This window comes from Salmo salar, chromosome ssa10, assembly GCF_905237065.1.
Source record: "Salmo salar chromosome ssa10, Ssal_v3.1, whole genome shotgun sequence".
Taxonomy (NCBI): domain Eukaryota; kingdom Metazoa; phylum Chordata; class Actinopteri; order Salmoniformes; family Salmonidae; genus Salmo; species Salmo salar.
This window is the reverse complement of record NC_059451.1, coordinates 73371937-73391070: the sequence shown is the minus strand read 5'-3', so window position 1 is coordinate 73391070 and position 19134 is coordinate 73371937. Positions and strand designations below refer to the sequence as shown.

At 42.5% G+C, this 19134-nt stretch overlaps 1 protein-coding gene across 4 annotated transcripts in view; it reads right to left on the bottom strand.

Annotated features, from left to right (window-relative positions):
* LOC106561101 (aggrecan core protein) overlaps positions 1-19134 on the bottom strand; it is a 52684-nt gene that overhangs the window by 12338 nt on the left and 21212 nt on the right. For 2 of the 4 annotated variants that reach the window (XM_014124729.2, XM_014124732.2), the window contains exons 1-3: positions 11742-11860; positions 1207-1286; positions 395-778 (exon numbers count right to left, since the gene is read on the bottom strand). In XM_014124729.2, the coding sequence (XP_013980204.1) occupies positions 395-778; positions 1207-1279 (457 nt within the window). In that variant the 5' untranslated portion in view covers positions 1280-1286; positions 11742-11860. Of the gene's footprint in view, positions 1-394; positions 779-1206; positions 1287-11592; positions 11861-19134 lie in introns of those variants that run through there. The other 2 variants (XM_014124730.2, XM_014124731.2) reach the window with 2 other exon arrangements.

The window sequence follows — 19134 nt, the reverse complement described above, 5'->3', positions numbered from 1 at the left end:
CATGTTGTAGCTGGGACCCTTGGGATTGCAAACAGAGGAAGATCTTCAAAAGTAAGTGATTTATTTATTTGTGATTTTATGAAGCCTGTGCTGGTTGAAAAATATGTTGATGTGGGGCGCCGTCCTCAGACAATCGCATGGTATGCTTACGCCGTAAAGCCTATTGTAAATTAGACAACGCAGTTAGATTAACAAGAATTTAAGCTTTTAAATATTTAAGATACTTGTATGTTCATGAATGTTTAATATTACAATTATTTATTTGAATTACCCGCCCTCCAATTTCACCGGATGTTGTCGGCTGGTGTCCCGCTAGTGGGACGCCTATCCGTAATAGCTTGAGATCATACCAACAAAATGCATTCAGAGCCTGTAGTTACACTCCAAGTCATACCTTGAACCTGGATGTCCACCGAGTCATAGTTTTCCTCGATGCCGTGCATGACCTCACAGCGATAGGTGCCTGAGTCCTTGGAGCGCAGCTCTGTGATCTCCATGGTGATGTCGGTGGGCACCAGCGGGTAGTTGGCCATGGTGACCCGGTCTAGGTACTCCGTCTCCACGTGAACTTTGCCCTCCGACGCCACCAGGATGAGGGTGGCCTTGCCCTTGCTAATGTAGGTCCACTTGATGCGGTGGGACAGGGGGTCGGCAGTGGGCGTGCCCGGGTGGTCGATTGGGTTGTCGTGGAAGTAGCAGGGCACCACCACCTTGGTGCCCATCAGAGGGTGCAGTGGCACGTCCATGGGGATGCTGACACTCAAGGTACTGTCGAGATCTGGGGAGGATAGTATGAGATTTATTTTTATGTTATATTAGTAGATCATGTAGGGAAGATGTTGCCCTACAGTAAAGTGGATTAAATTCATGTCACCTGCTTGCATTATTCCAAACCCTATCCTAAGAGACTATAAAACACTTTTACTTTTGGTTTCAACGGTGGGAGACACATACAGTATATAACAGAGGCCCTGTTTGAATAGCTAGAACTGCATTCTTCCCTATTTGAACGCAATGCATCCTTCCCTATGTCCTTCCTTAATGTTGATTGGATTTGATTGGATGAAAGCAGTGGAGTGGAAAGCTTGCATACACCTATTCATGTTAGATCAGTGATTACTTCAAGGAAAGGAGGAAGGAACAATGCTTTTTTTCATAGTATTTGAATAGGGCCGGTGAACAATAGTGATGCAATATAACACATACCGCTAGGGTCTTCAGATGATATTGTTGAGGTGACAAAGGGCAGAGACACACACAGTAGGAGCAAGGTGATCATGGTTTACCTGTAATGGAAGAAAAAACTGTCAGTGAAAAAAATGGTTGTCTTGTCAGATTTGGTGAGGTACTGTTATTTAGCCTGGTCAACCAGACTGAGCTCTCGTTTTGGTTGACCAGGCTAACTGTAAATGACACAACGGCCACACATTTTTTTATGGGTTTCAACGGTGTGTAAAAAGCCTCAGACCACAAACGGTTGCTATTCTCTGTTTAGCCAGGTGGTAGAAGCACAGGGCTGTATTCGTTGATATCTACTAGATGATTGTGATTGAGACTGAACTTTACTTTATGGTGACCTCGCAGTGATTTCCCTCTTACGTGATTCTATACTGCTCAAAAAAATAAAGGGAACACTTAAACAACACATCCTAGATCTGAATGAAAGAAAAAATCTTATTAAATACTTTTTTCTTTACATAGTTGAATGTGCTGACAACAAAATCACACAAAAATAATCAATGGAAATCCAATTTATCAACCCATGGAGGTCTGGATTTGGAGTCACACTCAAAATTAAAGTGGAAAACCACACTACAGGCTGATCCAACTTTGATGTAATGTCCTTAAAACAAGTCAAAATGAGTCTCAGTAGTGTGTGTGGCCTCCACGTGCCTGTATGACCTCCCTACAACGCCTGGGCATGCTCCTGATGAGGTGGCGGATGGTCTCCTGAGGGATCTCCTCCCAGACCTGGACTAGAGCATCCGCCAACTCCTGGACAGTCAGTGGTGCAACGTGGCGTTGGTGGATGGAGCGAGACATGATGTCCCAGATGTGCTCAATTGGATTCAGGTATGGGGAAAGGGCGGGCCAGTCCATAGCATCAATGCCTTCCTCTTGCAGGAACTGCTGACACACTCCAGCCACATGAGGTCTAGCATTGTCTTGCATTAGGAGGAACCCAGGGCCAACCGCACCAGCATATGGTCTCATAAGGGGTCTGAGGATCTCATCTCGGTACCTAATGGCAGTCAGGCTACTTCTGGCGAGCACATGGAGGGCTGTGCGCCCCCCCCAAAGAAATGCCACCCCACACCATGACTGACCCACCGCCAAACCGGTCATGCTGGAGGATGTTGCAGGCAGCAGAACGTTCTCCATGGCGTCTCCAGACTCTGTCACGTCTGTCACGTGCTCAGTGTGAACCTGCTTTCATCTGTGAAGAGCACAGGGCGCCAGTGGCGAATTTGCCAATCTTGGTGTTCTCTGGCAAATGCCAAACGTCCTGCACGGTGTTGGGCTGTAAGCACAACCCCCACCTTTGGATGTCGGGCCCTCATACCACCCTCATGGAGTCTGTTTCTGACCGTTTGAGCAGACACATGCACATTTGTGGCCTGCTGGAGGTCATTTTGCAGGGCTCTGGCAGTGCTCCTCCTGCTCCTCCTTGCACAAAGGCGGAGTTAGCGGTCCTGCTGCTGGGTTGTTGCCCTCCTACGGCCTCCTCCACGTCTCCTGATGTACTGGCCTGTCTCCTGGTAGCGCCTCCATGCTCTGGACACTACGCTGACAGACACAGCAAACCTTCTTTCCACAGCTCGCATTGATGTGCCATCCTGGATGAGCTGCACTACCTGAGCCACTTGTGTGGGTTGTAGACTCCGTCTCATGCTACCACTAGAGTGAAAGCACCGCCAGCATTCAAAAGAGACCAAAACATCAGCCAGGAAGCATAGGAACTGAGAACTGGTCTGTGGTCCCCACCTGCAGAACCACTCTTTTACTGGGGGTGTCTTGCTAATTGCCTATAATTTACACCTGTTGTCTATACCATTTGCACAACAGCATGTGAAATTTATTGTTAAATCGGTGTTGCTTCCTAAGTGGACAGTTTGATTTCACAGAAGTGTGATTGACTTGGAGTTACATTGTGTTGTTTAAGTGTTCCCTTTATTTTTTTGAGCAGTGTATTTTACATTTAAGCTTCAACAGAATATACATTCCCACATTTATTTTGTGTCCTGTGCTGGGTTGACTTTCGCCAGGCAACATCTATTTAAATGATTCCAACTTGTCACAGCTACTTTTCTCCTTAAGTGCCACCATATTCACACAGGCTAACTGCTACTATGTATCAGTATGGGCTGGTTGTACTGTGCATTACCAGTGGAAACATAATGTCAAAAATCACTTTCCCATTCTCAAATACCACTCACATGTTCATCAATGAATAAAACCCCTCTGTCCCTGGCACAGGAAATGTTCTCAGTGCAAAAATAGAATTTCAAATGTATACAGCATGGGAAGTCTTTATACAGTAGCTTATAGGAAAAGGGAAAAACGTGATTAATTTAACCCAACGCATCCAATTTGTGTTTTCTTTACAGGAAAAAATGAAATACTCCGTCAGGGTAGTTTTCCAGCGGTTCTCAGATACTGGCCCTTTCAGTGTATAGTAGTCTCTCTGCCTCCAGTCACTTCCTCTCTGGCTAGTGAAGAGTTTGTGTGTGTGTGTGTGTGTGTGTGTGTGTGTGTGTGTGTGTGTGTGTGTGTGTGTGTGTGTGTGTGTGTGTGTGTGGTGGATAAAAGCATGGTTACATGGGTATTCCACATGGACAGGGATGTTACTGGTCACTTCAGCTGGGATACTTGGTGGCCTAATGGGTCACTGGGTGTGATCCTGCTCTTCTATGTCCAGGGGGGGTAAATAAGGTAGAGGACAACCTTCCCCAAAATGTGAGGGATGAGAGTGGACACTATAGACGTATTAACTCCTGAGCTCCTGAGTCTGTTATGCCATTTAGCTCTGAAAAAGGATTGTACCCATACTTTCTCATCTCCTTCAGCACACGACACAAAACAATTATCTTGATCTGTTTGGGTGACAGAAAGGGGTAGTCAAAGGCTGTAGATATCAGATAGGCATTTAGAGGTTATGGAACGACTGTGTGTTATAGCTTACAGTAGGCAGAGATGGCGTCAAGACCAGAAATCTCAAGGCCCAGACCCATACCTGCATTAGAGTACGGTAAAAACCTAAAGTGTTACCAATGGTTGCAAAGTGTTACCAATAGTTGCCAAGTGCTACCGGTGGTTTCCTACTCTTGAATAGCTCTTTAAGAGAGTGAGCCACTGTAACCCAGGTTTATTTCTTCTCTGCTTTCCACCACAGCCTTACTGTACCTTCATTGTGTTACATTTTGAGGGGCCCATGCAGTTCAGCAACCCTTTGATAGATTACAAACTAGACTCCTTCCAACATCCAGACACAGATGGACTCTACCCTACAAGTAGATTACATAATATATGTCCTTCTTTATGTCAGTCCTGGGTTGAGTTCATTAAGCACCAAACGAAAGAACACGGACTCAAATATGGAGGGACTACCGGGACTTGTCCATTCATCAATGATTTTAATATTTCTTTGCAATGTTTTTAAAATGTTTACCTGCCCTAATGAACACTACCCTGAGGTAAATGAAAGACTACAGAGGGAGGCCAGAGGAATTCAGAAGCCAGTAAAGTCAGTCTCCCAAGTTCAAAGTTCAAAAGTCATTCCACCCAAGTGTATCACAAGTAGGAATGACTCTGCTCACACGCAGTCATGTACACACAAACATAAATCCACACTGGGGTCACACTCCTAGACAAGTTCACTCACTCACTCTCTCACACACACACACAGACACACACAAAGAGAGGCTTGGGTCACACGCCTAGACAAGTTCACACACGTGTGTGAGACAGGGGCGGTTCTGGAGGGGGGGGGCAGTGCCCCTGGGACAACAATTTTGGACCCCCTTGTGGCCCCCCTAAATGTGGAGTATGAAATCATTTTTACATAACTAATTTTTGCTATCGTTCTTTTTTTTTTACATCCGTTATTAGACAGTGACAACGATGATGATTATGAACATGGTCTTTTGCCTGCTAATGCCTGCAATGCAGTGAAGAAAACGATATGACAACAATAACGTCTAATGTAATGTCTAGTGTAATGCACCTCTAACAGTACAACTGGCACCAGCTTGGCCCCCCCAGTTGAAATGGTCTAGAACCGCCACTGGTGTGAGAGCAGACCTGCATTCTCTAAGTTTCACAATCTCAGGAAATACAGCTCCAACATTCTCTAAGTTTCACAATCTCAGGAAATACAGCTCCAACATTCTCTAAATTCCACACTCTCAGGAAATACAGCTCCAACATTCTTTAAATTCCACACTCTCAGGAAATTTAGCTCCAACATTTGCTGTCAAAGATCTAATTGGGTGGATCAGCTCAGTTATATTTGGGAGGAAACACTAAATGGCACATGCACATGAAACTGCATATCACCTTAGAACTGTAGAACCTCCAGCTAAATCATAAAATTAGCTATATTCTTCATAACTCCTCTTAGGGCTGGATTCAATTTGTATTGTATGGCAGGTAAATCCATGTTAATTCAATCACTTTTTGATAGCATCCCTTTTCATTTAAACAAAACATTCCATACAGTACATGTTTGTCCATTGAAGAAGTACTCAGAAAGGGACTTTTTGGAACTGAATGCCAAACATTTAGGAGATAGAGGTGCTCAAAGTTGACCAATTTTGCACACCCCACCATACCATGAGTCATCCGTGTCTTCATTACTGGAAAAGATAAACGGTTGAGTTTGATATCGTTAAAAAACATACAGAGTTGTCAAACTATTTCATAATTTCTTTAAAAAAAAAATCTTTAATGTAATTGATCTAAAAACCTGTAAACTTCAATTTTTCTCATATTCGCATACTGTATGTTGTAGCTTAGACCCTACTTTACATCATCTGAGGTTGTGTTGTTCCCGCCATCAGTTGAGATGCAACATTCTCTTGAATGCAGGGTTGGTGTCCTTTCAATGATAGAAATATAATTCATAGAATGGACCTTCCCCTTCAGACCACTGCAATTTAGCTGGTACTCCATTAACATTCAAATTGAACTTACATTTGAACTTGTAATTACTACCACGAAGATGGCGGCCGGTCCACACACCGTCGAATGTCAACTCAAATTGTCGTGTTTATTCTATGATCTGTGTTTCTATGATTTGAAAAGCTTTCCGGTGGAAGATAGACAATATGATTTAAAACAACTGATATTACCATTCAAGTTAACATTCTCTGATGTGTGGACCTCCAACCATCTTTGTGGTACCATTCGAAAGTTGACGTTTTAATTGTATTCCCACTTTAGTACATTTACCAGCCAAAACATGACACCCCACTCTGTATTCAAGAGCATATTGTGTCTCAACTGATGGTGGGAAAAACACAAAAACCTCAGATGATGTAAAATAGGGTCTAAGCTACAAAATATGTGAATACACGTGTTTTAGATAATTGACATTAAAGAAAAAAAAGGACATTTCAACAACAACAACAAAAATCTAGAAATTCTAAAACAGTTTGGCAACCCTGTTGGTAAGCTTATAAATTAGATCAATCTCAACCATTTGTCTTTTTCAGTGATGAAGACATCGATGTTTCATCGCATGGTTGCGGTATGCAAAATAGTTCAACTTTGAGCACCTTCATCTCTTGAATGTTTTGGCATTCAGATCTAAAAAGTCACTCTCTGAGCACTTCTACAATGGAAAAATATGCATGAAAGGTTTCGTTCAAGTCAAAAGGGGTGCTGTCAAAAAAATGTTGAATTCAAATGAATTTACCCTCGTGGAAGATCCGTGTTATAGCTCGATGGACAGTTAAAGGCAATGTTCCCACGTTCGCGGAGACTGCATTCGTCGGCTCAATCGGAAATGACCTTTACATTTTAACGTGGATCTTCCGTGATATTACTTTGAATCCAGCCCTTAGTTAGGACAGCGACTTTCTCTGGAACTCTCAAAATCTTCAATCTATCTAGGACCTTCTTTGAAAATCTAGAAGGAGAAGGGCTTTGTCTGCCTGATAAAGACTGACTTTATGAAGTGTTCGAATAATCTAATGATTTGATCCCAGCATTCCAACTGAGCTAGATGTAGTTCTAAACTTTGCTTTGAATGCATGTACCACACAACTAGTAGCTAAGGCAACGTTGACCATAACGCTAAGTTCACAAAAGGGAGGCCTTTCAAGAATGGATTTGATGAAAATCCCACCCTGAAGAACTAGCTGCTCCCTAACACAGTTGCCATATATAAACATTCAGCATGGCCAACCAAAACCTTATCCCTGGGTTTACTGTAGCGTACTACAATATATCTCTACAGGTAGCCAATAGATCCACATGGCATCAATTAAAACCTTGCCATCCTCCAACCTTCACGATCTACACTCCCATTGTGAGCCAGCCAAGTCTGGAGCGGCAGCCGTATAGGTCTTCTACCCCTTCTACAGTATGTCCATTCAGCCAGTGTGGTATGTTCCGTTCCCCATTGAGGTGGAGGCCAATAAGGCCCTGGTCTGTTCCTGCCGTGGTGGAGCCCTGTGAGTTTGGATGAATGCAGAGCCCTGGGAGGGTGTTGGAAGCCAAGATAAACACAGGGCTGTGGGGGCTGTATTCCTGAGGAGGCCCTTAAACCCGCCTGGGTCTCTGGAGACCACAGGCACCATAACAGAGTGGACATTGACAACAGAGGCCCTCAGAGGGGTAAGGGAGCAGGGGGCTGGGGAACATGCCCATTGCCCATCATAGACCTGTATATAAAATATTTCTGAAACAATTGATTTTCAGGACAAACTCTTAAAATGAATGATCAAGGAAAACAAAACATGTGAATATTGTAAGTTATTATATTTCATCACTTTTTCAAAATTCTAAATGGGGAAAATACATTTCCCAGAATGCATTAGTTTAACCCTGAAGTTTACCATGAGGCCTTCAAAAAGAAGCCAAACAAATGAATATATAGATCTATGAATATATTTGGCTATTCTAAGCACTAAGGTTAAAAGAGTATATGAACATTGTTTCCAGAGAAAAGGGATATATTCTTTGGTATCTGGAAGAGTGACCTGTCAGAATCAATAAAACTCTCATGTTCTATGACTGAATTAAATTCCACTTCCTGCTGCTCAAACTCAAATTCAATTAGAATTTCAACTCGTGAGTTGGACATACACACCCAATGCAGATACTGTACGTAAGTGGATGTGTACAGTACATAGGTGTGCATGTACTGTATACACACAGATGGGCACATAGATATATACGTGCATTTGCAAATACACACATGCACTCGTGCATGAGCAAACACACACATGCACATCATACACACGGCCACAGTAAACATTATATAGTAGCATATATTTTCTGACTTCATGGTTAGGAACAATAGATCATTCATACCGTGTCTTATAAAAGCATTACTTTTACGAATGTGTATTTATGGCGGGGATAAAGAGACTGTCCATAGTTGTCCTGATCATTTCCCTTTTTGTAGAAATTCTCATAACCAAACTACTGTGTATTGATTAAAACTGATCAAACTATGGCACAGTGCATTCCTAAACTGTTATCAAATCAAATGTTTTTTGTCACCAGAGCAGAATACAACAGGTTTAGACCTTACAGTGAAATGCTTACTTACAAGTCCTTAACCAGCAATGCAGTTAAGAAAAATAAGTGTTAAGTCAAAAATAGATAAGTCAAAAATCTAAAATAAAAGTAACAAATAATTAAAGAGCAGCAGTAAAATAACAGTAGCGAGGCTAGGTACAGGGGGTACCGGTACAGAGTCAATGTGTGGGAGCACCGGTTAGTCGAGGTAATTGAGGTAATATGTACATGTAGGTAGAGTTAAAGTGACTTATGCATAGATAATAAACAGAGAGTAGCAGCAGCATAAAATAAGGGGGGTGGGGGGGCAATGCAAATAGTCTAAGGTAGCCATTTGATTAGCTGTTCAGGAGTCTTATGGCTTGGGGGTAGAAGCTGTTAAGAAGCCTTTTGGACCTAGACTTGGAGCTCCGCTACCGCTTGCCATGCAGTAGCAGAAAGAACAGTCTATGACTAGGGTGGCTGGAGTCTTTTTTTTACAGCCTTCCTCTGACACCGCCTGGTATAGAGGTCCTGGATGGCAGGAAGTTTGGCCCCAGTGATGTACTGGACCGTACGCACTACCCTCTGTAGTGCCTTGCGGTCGGAGGCCAGGCAGTTGCCATACCAGGCAGTGATGCAACCAGTCAGGATGCTCTCAATGGTGCAGCTGTAGAACTTTTTGTGGATCTGAGGACCCATGCCAAATCTTTTCAGTCTCCTGAGGGGGAATAGGCTTTGTTGTGCCTTCTTAATGACTGTCTTGGTATGTTGGACCATGATAGTTTGTTAGTGATGTGGACACCAAGGAACTTGAAGCTCTTAACCTGCTCCCCTACAGACCCGTCGATGAGAATGGGGGCATGCTTGGTCCTCCTTTTCCTGTAGTCCACAATCATCTCCTTTGTCTTGATCACGTTGAGGGAGAGATTGTTATCCTAGCACCACAAAGCCTGGTCTCTGACCTCCTCCCTATAGGCTGTCTCATCGATGATCATTCCTACCACTGCTGTGTTATCGGCAAACTTAATGATGGTGTTGGAGTCGTGCCTGGCCATGCAGTCATGAGTGAACAGGGAGTACAGGAGGGGACTGAGCACGCACCCCTGAGGGGCCCCCGTGTTGAGCATCAGCGTGGCAGATGTGTTGTTACCTACTCTTACCACCTGGGGGCAACCTGTCAGGAAGTCCAGGTTCCAATTGCAGAGGGAGGTGTTTAGTCCCAGGGTCCTTAGCTTAGTGATGAGCTTTGAGGGCACTATGGTGTTAAACGCTGAGCTGTAGTCAATGATTAGCATTCTCACATAGGTGTTCCTTTTGTCCAGGTGGGAAAGGGCAGTGTGGAGTGCAATAGAGATTGCATCATCTGTGGATCTGTTGGGGTGGTATGCAAATTGGAGTGGATCTAGGGTTTCTGGGATGATGGTGTTGATGTGAGCCATGACCAGCCTTTCAAAGCACTTCATGGATACAGACGTGAGTGCTACTATGGCACAGAGCATTCTAAAACTGTTTAAACTTCGGCACAGTGCATTCTAAATCTGTTCAAACTACAGCACAGTGCATTCTAAATCTGTTCAAACTATGGCACAGTGCATTCTAAATCTGTTCAAACTACGGCACAGTGCATTCTAAATCTGTTCAAACTACGGCACAGTGCATTCTAAGACTTCCAACAGCCAAATACTGTAACAGCCTTAGCTGATACATGCAATACATGTATCAGCAACTAACAATTCAGTTCAACCTATACATTTTCAATAAAAGCAAAAAACATTAAAATCATACAGACATCTTTGGGACACATCCTCTCAAAGATCCAAATCCTTCGTTGAATGTATAGTATTACTCAAACAAATCAAAATTTGGCTGCTTTCTGCCTCTGTCAGAAATGACATAGGACTGTGGTGGATAGGAAAGGGAGTTCAGCCGTACAGTTACCCTCTAACCCAGGAGTGGGCAATTCCAGTCCTCGTGGGCCTGATTGGTGTCACAGTTTTGACCCAGCCCCAGCTAACACACCTGACTCCAATAATCACCTAATCATGATCTTCAGTTTAGAACGCAGTTTGATTAATCAGCTGTGTTTGCTAGGGATGGAGGAAAAGTGTGACACCAATCAGGCCCCCGAGGACTGGAATAGCCCCCCCCTGCTCTAACCCCAACTGGTATAGTAGCCAGGAAACACACTGGCCAGTGGCATCATGCTCATGTTCACTGCCCCTGAACAAGGCAGTTAACCCACTGTTTCTAGGCCGTCATTGAATATAAGAATTTGTTCTTAACTGACTTGCCTAGTTATATGAAGGTAAAATAAATAAAATAAAAATTGTCATGCCATGCCCACAACATGTGCCCCCTCAGTTTTATCCATGTATACACTGAAAAAATACAGAAGATATTGTTTCGTTTGCACAAAATTAATCCAAAGAAGTCAAATTTCACCAGCGGCTCTGACACTGACTATGTGAGTGACAGCAGGGACAATCAAGTCAGCACAACAAAGAGCATTAAGTAAAAGGAAAAAACAACATAGAATGTAAAGGTTTGAGAGTGACAAGAATCTCAGAATTTCACTGCAGTTCCATGCTATGAAATAGATTGAGCTGCAGGAAAACTTCTGAAAAAAATTCTGAAAAGCCATGTACACGTTTTTATTACACAGCTTATCAGCTTAAAAAATTATTTGCATGTTTTTTTTTACTGTCTAAAAGCTTTAAAACATTAAAACAAAATGCCTTTATCTATATTTTCTAAGTGTTACTGAGGCCAAGGTACATTTTATTCGGTCCAGCACTCTCATCCCCTCTTATTATCAGCACTGGAAGCTGCCCAGTACCGATGATACTGAAAACGAAACTTTACCTTTCCACTGTCCTCCAAGCCAAGGATAAACGTCAAGTTATCAAGAGGCCAAATTGTGCCTCTTGAAAAGGATATGTTTTAATGCAGTATTCTTGTCCCTGAATGGATTGGTACTGTATAATTCACTCCTGTAGTAAGTAGTAACGTACCGTTGATGCGTCGTGACTCTAACCTGTGAGCCAAATCCTTATGTGTTCTGACTGTGTGCTGCTCCCAGATGTGCTGGGAGTAGAAAGAAGCTTTATTCAAACGGGGTACCAAGTTTAGCTGTTAGAGAGAGAGAGGGGGGGAGAGGGGGAGAGAGAGAGAGGGAGAGACAAAGAGAGAGCTGTAGTAGAGAGGTAGTGTTGAATCGTCTTGCCAAAAGTGTGAGGTCATGCAAACAGTCTGAGGATTTGAATATCAAAGCAGTACCACGGAACCACACTACTCTACAGTACTAGTGAATGGTTGCTATTTGATAGGTTGTGTTCACAATAAAGGTGAAATTGGCATGAGGCTGATAAAACTAAATCCATAATATTTTTCTACCTCCTGTTCAGAGGATTAGAAGTATTGCTAAAATATATTTTTTTGGGGGGGGGAAAGCATAACTCAGAATGAACATGGATATATTGTTTTGGCGTGTTGGACTATGCTTGTAATAATATTAAAATGATATGACAGAATTTTTTCATAAACAGTGTCAGTAAACCTGGGATACATTTCCAGTTAACTCTTTACAATAAGAGTGCATCCCTTTGGAGAGTATACAAATTCAAACATTCACATTCAGGTTAATGGACTTGCCATTCACTACATGAGAGAAAAGACCAAAGGCTAAGTAGATGCAAAATGATCCACAATCTTTTGTAATAGGTGCTGACTGTTTGTACTGAGGCCAAACAACTATCTAAGCTAGTTTTGACACAGCATTTTGGAAGTGTTTGGGGTGTGTGAGGGTTTGGGGTCTTCTCAACACTGTCTGTTAAACAGGCACCGGCACAGGCGTGACACACACACACACACACACACACACACACACACACACACACACACACACACACACACACACACACACACACAGAGGCTTGGAAAATTGGATGTTGGATGTATGTGCCTTTCTCTGACATAGGCCATACATGTCGAATGGAGCAATGGCATCCAGCACTCATCCAAAAGTCAGCTACGGTAGTCTATATCATCGCTTTATGGAACTGTAAAAAAGTGTCTTGGTGCTTGAGGTACTGTTTAAAAAGGCCAGTGCAGACCACGATTCACCAGCCAAAAAAACGAATCACTGCTTCCACGTGTAATTACCTTTGCTGCTGCCTGCCTACTGGGCGTGGCTAATCTGATAAAGAGATGGGAATGGGCTAGCAGAGCTAGCAACAAAGAAGTGTTCGCTGTGGTACTGTGAGCGTGTAAAATAATGTACGTAGCCCTATTTGAGAGTTGCTAGTGAAGTCTGTTTGCAGGGATGTTAATCATTTGTTAGCGTGACCTGCCTAGCCTGCTAGATGTTTGTAGCCCACTGCTGATGATAATGCTATGACTACATGGGGGCTGTTCAGTCTGATGCCATTGTCTCAGATTTCAGTCCTTATCGTGCAGATGGTGGATCCTTTACTGGTATAATTGTATGCTACAGTGGCAGTGCCTTTCCCACCAATTGTATGCTACAGGCCCAGTGCTACAGGCCCTAGCCTTACAGCATACTTGACGTGGCTAACTCTAACTTCAGGCTCTACCTGGGCCTGCTTACTATTTAGCCATCCATGTTCATTGATGTGATTCAGGCACTACAATAATGTTCAGCTTTAGGCATGTTTATCTTTGTCGTGTGCAATTGAGTACATGATTTACTGTATTTAGCTTAACTCATGATGCAGTAGTGCGCGATAAAGTATAGGCCTAATTGCCTTGTGTGTAACTTTGCATGGTCAATTCTATTTCCATTTCTCTTTCCTCCAAGAAACCACACATGAATGGATAAGTACCCAAAGTGAACCGGAGTGTGTTTGTGTGGTGACAATAAACATCCTTTGCCCTGTCGTCTGTTGGCTCTGTTCTTGCTGGACATCCCAGTGGTCCTTCACACATCCCTGAATCAGTACATAGTGTTTAGTAGAGGTCATCCAGGCACTTTCAGTTTTTTTCGTGAATGTTCTACAGCCTAGTATTGTTTATACCCCTCAAACTCAGCTATGGACCTTGAAGCCAGTTCCACTACTTGTTTTTTTTTTCATCGTTCTCTTCTAATCAGGGACTGATTTAGACCTAGGACACCAGGTGTGTGCAATTAATAATCAGGCAGAACAGAACCATCAGGCTCCGGACCTCGTAGGGTAAGAGCTGAGTACTCCTGGTCTATACCATAAGACTGATTTACTGTGAGAGAAAATATGTGCCGAAGATTCAAGGTGAGGAAGGCTTACGTTTTGTCGAGATATTTCCATCATACAGTACAAAGCCACTCACTGAAAACAAAATGGTACAGTAAATACAAAAAGGGCACCCAAAACATCAGGTAGAATGGTGGCAGCCCTTTCCTAACAAAGACTGGATGATGTATCAGCAAGGTCTACTACTATTCGATGTATCAGCATGCCATTTGAGGAGAAGGTTAGTGTTTTTCGTCATGAATCTTGCTCTGGAGGAATCTCTGTGTGGTGGTCATCTGCACAGCCACAAAGCCATAAAATTGTATTTTTACCCTTACCGTTATCATACTGCTAACCCTGATGCCTAACCTTAAATCATGAATCTTTACAATATAGCTAATTTTAACTATGCAGCCTGCCCTTCTAGCGTAAATTGTTCCGTTCTGCCTCAGAATAAGACCCAACAAACCTGCTTGGAGCATGGAATTCCCCACCTTTTGCCCTCAGTTATTTGACAAACCAATTAGGTTGGTTTCTTTCCAGTATTAAAGAGTGAGTTATGGCTGTCAGTCCCTACACTGCATTCAGACGGCTGAATATGTGCAAAGTAACAACTTACTGAACTGTGATTCAGGAAACTGAAATACTTTTTGTCTGGATCATATGGGTTATGATCCAGAGGAAAGGTATGCACGTCTAACTGTAAATAGCCAGAAAGAATGTGGCACAATATTATTCTAAATGAATTACCCAATAAATACCTCAGTTTGGACATACTGAATGCCTGTTTCCAGTCAAAGAATTCAACATTACTGGGTGCATGCCTCATTAAGGGGATGTTCTCCATAATATTGGGCCTCCATTTTGTTCTCCATTAATAATCATTAATACCACGCAAACCGTAGACATGTTAAGCTCTGCTAATATTATTACACACACAATCATGTCAGACCTATACACTAACCAGTGACTATGTTTTTTGGAGTAAGAGAACTGAAACACACTCTCTGGACAATTAAGTATTCTTCTCTGGGACACAGGGCTGATGGCAATAATATAGTGCAGTGGCATAGTTGTACTAGGTTGTTAAGAGTGCTGAGTGCACAGATTGTCTTTGGAGGGGTCACTCCATTTTAGGGCCCCTAGGGAGTCCTCAGAACCAGACAGTAGTGTTTAGAACTGTTTTTATGGATGGGACCATGAATGGATTGTATATGAGGAAACTGTGAAGGAATGCCTCACAAAAACAACTATTAGACATGGTAAATGACTCAAATACCCTTTTGATAACAATGTGTTGTCTGTCTGCTGTTTCCCATGTCAGAATATACTAGGACCATACCTGCAAACATAAGCAAGCTTTTAAAGTTAAACAGGTTCTCACACACAAAATGCGTATCAGCCAATTAAAATTGTCGATTTACTTGCATGTGACAGAAAGCTAAATTGTAGCTGGTCCCATCCGATAACATGGCACTCGTTAGCCCTTTGCTAACCTCGCCAGGTGGCAGTGAATACACCCTGGCACATCTTCTGCAGCCAATTAAAATCGTAGACTTAGTTGGACGTGTTCCAACACTTAGTCCAACAGCACGTTCTGATCATCAAAGCAACTAGTCTATCACTTGTGTTTGACTGACTGGTCAAATTGCTCTCGGTGTAAAGTGCCTAATCCATGTAATTGTTGCAGATTGTGGCAAGGGTTCGAATCTCGTGATGCCCCATGTAGTATTGGCTTAGTGTGCTGGAAAGGGACGTAGCCAACAGCTTGAAAATGAAGAAATGAATTTCATCCTTGCACACCAACATTATGCTATTGCCTAAAAATCATATTGCATAGGCTATTACATGGATGTGTACAGCTAAATCTAGACTTACTTTTTATATGCATTTCTATAATCATCTGCTTTGTCACATTATTTCACTTAAGGGCTCCCGAGTGGCGCAGCGGTCTAAGGCACCGCATCTCAGTGTTCGAGGCGTCACTACAGACTATGGTTCAATTCCAGGCTGTACCATAACAGGCAGTGATTGGGAGTCCCATAGGGCAGTGCACTTTTGGCCCAGCATCGTTAGGGTTTGGCCAGGGTAGGCCGTCACTGTAAATAAGAATTTGTTCTTAGCTGACTTGCCTAGTTAAATAAAGGTTAAAGGATGATCCAAAGTGTACAGTAGAAATAGTTTGCGCTCTCGTTATCATCCTACAGATGGCAGTATTGCAGCTTGCATTGACAGTCAACGTAGAAAGACACTGTCATTAGTATATTTATTTATTTATTTGACATTTTTACATAATTTCATGTACCCTTGGAATTTGTAATTGCTGCTGTTGACGAAAGGAGTAGTGTGAGTCTTGTGAAGTTCGGTGTTCCTTAATAAATACATTACCAGTCAAAAATTTGGACAAACCTACTTTCTTTATTTTGACCTTTTTCTACATTGTAGAATAATAGTGAAGACATCAAAACTTTGAAATAACACATATGGAATCATGTAGTAACCAAAAAGGTGTTAAACAAATCAAAATATATTTTATATTTGAGATTCTTCAAAGTAGTCACCCTTTGCCTTGATGACAGCTTGCACACTGTGGTAGCAGGATTACAAGATTGTTATATTTATGCACTAAATGGTTGTTCTATGAAATAGAGTAAGGTTCTTAGGACTCTGTCTCCCTTTCTGAGTTAACTGAGAGGAGTCTTTTGAAGCTTGGGCTGGCAACTGTTAGAGATGGTTTCCACTCTAGCTTCCTGCAGTTAGTCTGGGCATAGGGTCAAGGAAATGGGTTTTGTTAGATAGCTTGGGCTGACAATGACTTGGTTATAATTACCTAAAGCTGGCATTCTATAGACAAGATGTGGTGTGTGTGACCTAAGTTAGAGAGCCTGGAAGAATGTATAACAATGCCTCACTGCTCGCCTCCCTACCTCTGAGGAAGCACAGTTCCCGCTCAGCCCAGTCAAAACTGTTCGCTGCTCTGGCACCCCAATGATGGAACAAGCTCCCTCACGACGCCAGGACAGCGGAGTCAATCACCACCTTCCGGAGACACCTGAAACCCCACCTCTTTAAGGAATACCTAGGATAGGATAAAATAATCCTTCTAACCCCCCCTAAAGACTTAGATGCACTATTGTAAAGTGGTTGTTCCACTGGATATCATAAGGTGAATCCACCAATTTGTAAGTCGCTCTGGATAAGAGCGTCTGCTAAATGACTTAAATGTAAATGTAATTGTCTCATCATCCTGGCATCTGGGAAACTAAGCCGGGTTGGAAGTAAACAACATCCTGTGTAGATAACCAAGGTGGCTTATGGGAGTTGGAACCAGTCTGAATTAGCATTTTTTTTGTCCTATATAAGGTCTGTTTTATCAGCTAGGCTCTCGGCCCAACAGTCAAGACTGTCGGGTCGATGGTTTCATTATTGCAATAGTTAAACAATATTGAATTTAAAAAAAATTGTATTTCACCTTTATTTAACCAGGTAGGCTAGTTGAGAACAAGTTTTCATTTACAACTGCGACCTGGCCAAGATAAAGCAAAGCAGTGTGTCACAAACAACAACACAGAGTTACACATGGAATAAACAAGCGTACAGTCAATAACACAATAGAAAAAAGAAAGTCTGTGTGTGCAAATGGCGTGAGGAGGTAAGGCGAAGTAATTACAATTTAGCAAATTAACACGAATGATAGATGAGCAGCTGATGGGCAAGTAGAAATACTGGTGTGCAAAAGAGCAGAAAAATAAATAAAACAATATGGGGATGAGGTAGGTAGATTGGATGGGCTATTTACAGATGGGCTATGTACAGCTGCAGCGATTGGTTAGCTGCTCTGATAGCTGATGTTTAAAGTTAGTGAGGGAAATATAAGTCTCCAGCTTCAGCGAATAAAGATGATTGTTTGAAGAAATGACAAAGTCTCTCTCCCTTGAATAGAATATTCCACCACAACACTCTTGGCATTCTCTCAACCAGCTTCATGAGGAATGCTTTTCCAACAGTCTTGAAGGAGATCTCACATATGCTGAGCAGTTGTTGCTGATTTTCCTTCACACTGTGGTCCAACTCATCCCAAAACATCTCAATTGGGTTGAGGTCGGGTGATTGTGGAGGCCAGGTCATCTGATGCACCACTCATCACTCTGCTTCTTGGTCAAATAGCCCTTACACAGCCTTGGTGTTTTGGGTCATTGTCCTGTTGAAAAACAAATGATAGTCCCACTAAGTGCAAACCAGATGGGATGGCACATCATTGCAGGATGCTGTGGTAGCCATGCTGGTTAAGTGTGCCTTGAATTCTAAATAAATCACAGACACTGTCACCAGCAAAGCACCATCACACCTCCTCCATGCTTCACGGGCGGGACCACACATGCGGAGATCATACATTAACCTACTCTGCGTCTCATAAAGGCAAGGGGTTAGAACCAAAATTCTCACATTTGGATTCATTAGACCAAAGGACAGATTTCCACCGGTCTAATGTCCATTGCTCGTCTTCTTATTGGTCTCATTTAGTAGTGGTTTCTTTGCAGCAATTTGACCATGAAGAGCTGATTCATGCAGTCTCCTCTGAACAGTTGATGTTGAGATGTGTCTGTTACTTGAACTCTGTGAAGCATTTATTTGGGCTGCAATTTCTGAGGCTGGTAACTCTAATGAACGTATCCTCTGCAGCAGAGGTAACTCTGGGTCTTCCTTTCCTGTGGCGGTCCTCATTAAAGCCAGTTTCATCATAGCGCTTGATGGTTTTTGCGACTGCACTTGAAGAAACTTTCAAAGTTCTTGAAGTTTTCCATATTGACTGATCTTCATGTTGTAAATTAATGATGGACTGGCTTTCCCTTTGTTAATTTGAGCTGTTCTTGTCATAATATGGATTTAGTCTTTTACCAGATAGGGTTATCTTCTGTATACCTCCCTTACCTTGTCACAACACAACTGATTGGCTCACAACTGATTCCACAAATTAACTTTTAACAAGGCACACCTGTTAATTGAAATTCATTCCAGGTGACTACCTCGTGAAGCTGGTTGAGAGAATGCCAAGAGTGCAAAGCTGTCATCAAGGCAAAGGGTGGCTAATTTGAAGAATCTCAAATATAAAACCCTTTTTTGGTTACTACATGATTCCATATGTGTTGTTTCATAGTTTTGATGTCTTCTCTATAAT